The sequence below is a fragment of the Quercus lobata genome, chromosome 2 (assembly GCF_001633185.2).
Source record: "Quercus lobata isolate SW786 chromosome 2, ValleyOak3.0 Primary Assembly, whole genome shotgun sequence".
Lineage (NCBI taxonomy): Eukaryota > Viridiplantae > Streptophyta > Magnoliopsida > Fagales > Fagaceae > Quercus > Quercus lobata.
Window position 1 is genome coordinate 68,037,511 of NC_044905.1, and position 7,394 is coordinate 68,044,904.

General features: G+C 33.6%; 1 protein-coding gene across 1 annotated transcript; it reads right to left on the reverse strand.

Annotated features, from left to right (window-relative positions):
• Positions 1-3,389: 3,389 nt before the first annotated feature.
• Positions 3,390-5,229, reverse strand: LOC115975319 (UDP-glycosyltransferase 83A1-like). Its single transcript, XM_031096054.1, has 2 exons — positions 4,574-5,229; positions 3,390-4,273 (listed from the first exon to the last, which is right to left on the reverse strand). The coding sequence occupies exons 1-2, from the start codon at positions 5,079-5,081 to the stop codon at positions 3,390-3,392; spliced, it is 1,392 nt and encodes a 463-aa protein (XP_030951914.1). The 5' UTR covers positions 5,082-5,229.
• Between the last annotated feature and the right edge of the window lie 2,165 nt (positions 5,230-7,394).

Consider the following 7,394-nt stretch of genomic DNA (forward strand, 5'->3'; position numbering starts at 1 on the left):
TCAACATTATTTGCTGATTTTAAGGAGTACCGATAGGTGTAGAATTAAGCTATATGAACTGAATTTTTTTTTAGAGATAATTATAACGTACTACTAATCCAGTAATCCTGCATCTCGAAGCCTTTTCCCCCTAGACCCCAAGACATATCAATTTATTGTATTTGATGATTTCAGATACCTAATGTCAATCAAACACAGATATTGATTCAAAGCATACAGGTTTTGTCATTCAGTAAATAAAGTATCTGAAATCATCAAATACAGCTGAATTAGATTTGATCCATCATTTGGTTTATCATTATTCTTTGAAATTGATATGGCTAATTGGCTATACTAATTTATTGTTTTTGATAATGTCAGATACCTAATGTCAATCAAACATAAGAAACAATAGGCATTTGATGATTTCAGGTTTTGATTGACATTAGGCATCTGAAATCCTCAGATACAGCTTAATATTACATTTGACCCATCATTTGGTTTATCATTATTCTTTGAATTTGATGTGGCTAGGCTTATACTATTTTACCGAACCAAATTGTGTAGTGACTCATTAAAGGAGAGTTAGCCAAATGATGACTGCTGTTGCCATCATGGATCCAAAGAGCAATGTTAATGCTTGAAAATTGAGGCTAGGCTGGCTAGCACCAGCATGTGAGGCAGTGATAATGGTTATCTTTGACCGTGGCTTCACTGTCACAGTAGATTTTTTCATCAAACACAGCCTAGATTTATAGTATAATGCTGTCTTTGGAGTTACTTTTCTTAGCTTTGTATTCATAGCATATATAGTTAAAGTGAACAGAATGCACCTTCAGACATATTACTTGTCAGAGTAGAGCTGACTGTATGGGCTTCAGTATAAAAACCTCCGTCTTAGGATAAGGTTCTGTCTTAACCTGCCTCTTTTTCATTCCTTTCAACCTGTATTGTATTAAAAGGCTTCATTCTATCTTAGTGAATCAGCATTATAGTAGGACCAAATGGCAGCAAATCAATGATAGCAGTTTCATGCATACCTCCTGCTTTCAAATATGTACTCCTGTTATCTCTTAAATGGTAGCACCTTGTGGACTGTAAACAAAATTCTTACACTGGCGGGCTCGCTGGCTTTAATTTCAACTGCTTTGGGCAAGGCTTTGGGGTCAACCATTACTGAACTGGAACTGCCCAAGCAGTGGTCTGTGAAGTGGTTTTAAAATTAGCTTTTAGCCATGTATGTGTTGGGGAGAAAATACCTTGAGGAGACTCTAATGGAGTAGTACTTATCAGCAAAAGTAGAAAAAAAGAAAACTGAATTGAGTAGTTAATTAACTTAATACATAATATAGGGACACCACTTAATCCAAAAACTTAAGCCAATGAGTTGGGCTCAACTATGTTATATTAACCTCTCATTTTATTCACATGTGTATACCCAACAATAGGGTCATGGGGTGTTACTTTAGAGGGTTATTTGTGAAGGAAGGATATTAGATGGTGGTAAATTGTGGTGGGCGTTGGTGTTGGCGGCAAATTTTGTTAATCTTTGGATAAAAACTGAACACAATTAGTTGATTGAAAGGTATGCAATATATCTACCATCTGTTCTCATTACAAATTTTAATTGTCAATTCATTCAAAAAGCTGGATTAGAAAGGGAATGGCATACACCCAAGTTTTGTGGGGTGTAAGTTTACGGATAATATGAAAATAATGTTGCCAATGATGTCCTGTATTATTTGCTATAAATCTGGGTATGCAGAAAAAAGAGCTTTACTTGGATAATGCCTTCTGTTTGTTAGCTATGTCAAAATATGAAATTATTTCAAAATATCAAATTGTTATTCTATATCATTATAAGAAAGTGAAATGGCCAAATATTGAGCTCAACAGAAATGGCTGAGATCTGAATTTTATATCTGAAAAATTGTTGTGCAGACCATAATCCAAATCTTAGCATATTGCAACAGTGAAAACATTTTTACTTGTTAGTGATATTAGTTCAACTAGCCGTAAATCCACACGATACGTGGGAAAATATAATATAATTATTTTATATAAGAATATAAAATTTGTAGGTTAAATAGTGTTGGTGTTATTTAATTTTTTTTTAAAGTTTTATGTAATAGAACATATAATGTATTTTGCATTCAACAACAATACATAGGGATATATGAAAAACTTAATTTAATAAAAAGATTTAAATTACATAAGTATAATATTGTTTGTATAACTAGAAAAGATGTTATTAAAATTACTTTTGTTTAAATATACCATAATTGGTTGACAAATTTGAACATATTCAAGAATATTTTTTTTTAAAAAAAAACTGTAAACCCCAATTTCCTGGAACACATGTAACATATTACATAAAGTTTAAATTATTAGATAAGTATAGAATTGTAACCTTTTTTTTTTTCTTTCGAAGTATAAATATAAATGCCTATATTATTAAAACTTGAACTTTAAGATAATCTTATGAGTATTTATCATTTTTATTATTTTTTCAGAGTCCATATCTCTAATTTATAATGCCTATTTTGTTTATATTTTTAGCCAAAAACCAAAGAGTTTTTTTTTTTTTTTTTTTTTTTTTGACCAAAAAAAAAAAAAAAATCCCAAAAACCAAAGAGTTTGGACCTAAAAAGTAAGAAAAAAAAATTGAATTTTTTAGCCCAAAAATGAAAAGGCAACTTACAAAAGAATTAATTTAAGGCCTAATTAGTCCAAAATAGACCGAATGGACCAAAATAGATCGAAATGAACCAAAATAGACCAAGGACTGGTGGACCTAAATGTTATGTTGATGTAGCTTAATAGAAGTCTAGCAATGTTACGTTTTAACTTTTAGATATTATATAGATATTGATATAGATATTCCTTATATGATTTCTTTGCATTCCTGCTCCCCATCTCTTTCGAAGTAGATTTGACGCAGGACAACCATAACAAAACTGAAACAACAATAAAATAAAGGGATATGACCTAGGAGTCAGCACCTAGCCTTACTTGGAGACAGCAACAAGCGGGAAAACCACTAGGAGTCAGCACCTAGGATAGACCTGGAGTCAACACCAAACCAAAGAGAGACCAAACAGCCATTTTTTCATTCATCAAAATATCAACTATCTCCTCAAAGAGTACAATAGGTTGCTTATAAAGGATTACTAAACCTTAGTTTTAATTGGCTAGGAAACCCTAATTGCCTTATTACAAAAATAACATTACTTCCAAATTAAAATACTAATAGCCTAATAAATTACTAGGACCTAAAACATAAAATTACAATTGACTTGCAAATATAAATAGTACTAAATAATAATCTTCTTACGTCTCCCGCGTCAAGATTATTCAAGCAAGATCTCAAGAAAAGGGAAGGAAAAAACAAATGCTCAATGCAAACTTTTCTATGCTTTCATCCATTCTATGAAATTCTTCAAATTTTTATGAGAGCCACCACCTTCTGTGATACTAGCCATGACTTTATTCTTGAGGTCCAATGCGCTTGCTTTTAATTTTTCATTGCCTAGAAGTTGATCCACCTTACTTTTGATTTCTCCTTGTGTTATGATGCCACTTTCATTTCTGTCTAAACCCAACCCAACCTTCCAAACATCACAAATATAGCTCCGGTTAAGGAACTGGTCAGCAAAGTATGGCCAGCACAAGAAGGGTATCCCATTGCTTACACCTTCCATGGCGGAGTTCCAACCACAATGGCTGAGGAAGCAAGCAACTGATGGATGTCTCAGAACCTGCTGTTGCGGTGCCCAACCCACCATCCTCCCACGAGTTGCTACTCTGTCTAGAAATTCTTTTGGGTATGCATTATTTGTTCCATCTGCGATATCTGGCCGCACAACCCACAGGAATGGTCTGTTGCAGAGTTCAAGCCCCAAAGCCAATTCTTGGAACTGAGTTTGGTCAAAAATTGTGTAGCTTCCAAATGCAACATATATCACTGAGCGTGGTGGCTGTTGATTCAGCCATTTCAAACAAGTTGCATCCTCCGGCCAGAAGTTTCCTCCTGAGTCTCCTAGCCTGTTGTTTGCCAAAAGTGGACCTATGGGTAGAATATTTGGAGCCAAGGTAAATGCAGCAGGCTCAAGATCATAAGTAGAGTTGCATAGCAGCCACTCAATCACCTTCACAGACTGGTTATTTCTTACCAGAAGTTCAAAAATAGATTTCTGCATAGTCAGATTGCCAACGCTGGTCCACACAAAGTTTTCTGGGCTCATGGCAGGCATTCCTGGTGAGAGATGAATTATCTGTTTTTTCATGGGAGTTCCTGCGAGGAGAATTTCAATTGAAGGTTGAGACCATATGACCTACCGTTAACATTGGTACGTTTCACTACTACTGTTGCTTAGTAGTTTTTTTATGACTAACTTGATAAATGAGGGGTTACCACTAAAAAAGGTCCCTACTCCAACTTATTTTCAGCATTCTTGGTATTTGTTAGAAATATGTGGTTAAATTATTAAGTTTACCGTATCCAATAACTTAAACTTTTGGAACAATTGGTAATTTAATAGTATTTCATAATAAATAAATAAAAAAGTTAATAGTTGGTAACATAGGAACTCACCATCATCGGTGATAATTCCATCTTCAATCAAATTTGGGATGCTAAATACTAAGACCAATTGTGCAGCTGCTGCAGGACAGAAGGCAGCTCGTCGTATTTTCTTCTTCTCTGCAATTTCTAGGGCCCATCCAATGCTCTGATCAGCAAGGACACATGTGATTTCTTCACCATTGGACCCATTAATCTGTTCAATGAGCTCCTCCAGCTTTCCAGGCAGGACCCTCAAGACTGCTTCTGATAACTTCCCTGGCTTATTTCTGTCCAACGGTTCTAATCCATCAGAAATAGAAACCATATGGATTTGATCCCCTATTTTATCCTTCATTGCCATTGCATTCATGATTCGGTTGTGATTGTACTCTGTGTTTACAAATGTTATTCTCAAGCCATGCTCGGCTAAGCACTGTGATAGCTCTAGTAGAGGAATTATATGGCCTTGTGCTGGATATGGTATAACCAGGATATGTGGATTGCTCATTTTAGTTCTTCTTTTGCTTTGCAGATTCATGTGTTGTTTACAATTACACTCAAGTTCATGACACTTTTATGGGTTGTAAGGAGTAAGGGTTAGGTGCTCATTGTTTTGTCTTCATGTTCAATGATTTTACTGGAATCTCAAACTGGGAATATTGCTGACTCATTACTATTTTATTTTAGTTGCCTTCCCTTATTATGTCTACTGCTTACTCTTTACATATTTTTGCAATTTCTATTGCAGTTTTTTTTTTTTTATGAGAATTTCTATTGCAGTTGATTTTTGTGTTTGCTCTATTAAAATTATCAATCATTTCAGGGAAGGACGTCATCTTTGAGGCTCTATTAAAATTATCAATCATTTCAGGGAAGGACGTCATCTTTGAGGCTTGATTGCTCAATAAACAATATTAGATAAGAGTTTGCTGGTGTGAAAGGCCTTGTATGTGAATATTGTTGATTATTTTGGCTTAAATTTGCTATTACAATCTAAACCTGATAGTTTGTAGGAAATGCAGTTTCCAATCAGATGATTCAGATGTCCTCATTAAGGAACATGTGGGAAGGTGGCATCATGATGGTTGCTCTTTCTCATCACCAAAACATCAATTTGTATTATTTTATTTTATTTTTTTATTTGTACGATATATGAACTTATTGTCTTATTCAGCAACAAATGATTTTTCAATTGTACGATATATGAAAGTTAATGCTTTTGTAAATTACTAAAACTTGTGTACGACTGTACCTTATATATATTAAGAATCATGTGGATATTTTTTAGTGCCTAAAGAGGCCAAAACAATGGCGGCCTTGATTAGGAATGAAATTATTATTAAGAACACTGATATTGACAAATTCATGTAATTTAAATGGTCCCTTTGCAAGCATGCCTGTGGGATTTGCCCTCTTCCATTTTTGTCATTAACTATGATTTTTATTTTATTTGGGGTGCAAATTTGATAGTCTAGTGAAAGTTGGCAAAAATAAGAGAGAGAGAGAGAGAGAGAACATTTAAGTAAAAATAGTATAGCTCTAAATTTGAAATATTATAGATATAGAGCAAGTCTTAGGACTTAGGAGTTTGGAAGAACCAGCATAGCCTAGAAACAAAATGGATATGGACTGGAGATAGATTGTGTCCATGTAACAACCAGAAATGCAACCGATTTTACAACTTGATTGCGGCAAATTACAGAACAAGATGCAGATGGCATACTTCTATGTTGCATGGTCTATGTAGGTTCACCTAGTATTTGTTGATGCTGTGTCTCGACTTTCATTGGTAAGGTAGACTTGTACACAAAATTGAGCAAATTACTAGAGTCCTTTTTTTTTAATGGCGACTTTGCGTAGAGGAAATTCTACAATACACAGACTTTTTGTTTTGTTTTGGTTTTTGTGCGGGTATGAAATCTACACTATTCACATGATTAGGTATAACAATAATTTCATTACATCCGTTGATAACTAGCATCGTATTATGAAGTAACTACACATTTTAAAAATATTTTTAGTTTAGTTTATTTTATTTTAATGTTAGAATATAATGGGAGAGGCTTGGTCCAGTGCACAAGACACTAGACCCAAGTTGTGTCCCTATAATATTAATACTTAAATAAGATAGTGGTCTACATGAAAATCCAATGGTAAATTATGCCATGTCACTTGATAACTAGTTTCCTTCTTCTTTTTGGATCTAATTTTTTATTATTATTTTGGATAGACTAGTTTACACTAATTACTCTATTGAAGATTTATAACTGGCCTTTAAAAGTTTGGAATAAAGGCTTTGATTGTTGTTGTTAAATCATTTTGGACAGTCACACATGACAGTACAATCACGTTCGTTAATATCTCATGGGACATTGAACAATAATAGTACCTACAAAACATTAGAGATATCGTAAAGAATCCTCGTGTGAAATTCATGTTCACAATAGTTATGACTTTTTATTGGTGAATATCCTTATTTACTACTTATTAGTAAATAATTTTTTTTTACAAAAAAAAAAAATCACTAAGCATCCTTGATCGCCAGTACTGAATACTATTAATCTTCTTCGGCCCATGTATTTTCGTTTGTAGTTCTTCTGTCTATGCTCGGTGACGTAGCCCATGGGCTGATGGGCTTCAATATTTATTTATAAACAGATTTTTGTTTAATTTATAAAACCTGAGCTGCCTTTCAAAACCCTAAAAATATTGGCCAACATGCACTATTTGGAGACATTGTTGAGCCCAACCTCCATGTCCTCATTTGCTTGTTTTGTTTTAAGTTGTTTAGTTTATTTATTATTTATTTTTATTTTTATATAAGATAGAAATTTTACTTTAACTTAATCTA

Coding starts and splice junctions, on each gene's coding strand:
- LOC115975319 (XM_031096054.1), bottom strand. CDS start 5,081: ATGAATCTGCAAAGCAAAAGAAGAACTAAAATGAGCAATCCACATATC. Junction 4,274..4,573: donor TGGAATTATCACCGATGATG/GTGAGTTCCTAT, acceptor TTCTCCTCGCAG/GAACTCCCATGAAAAAACAG.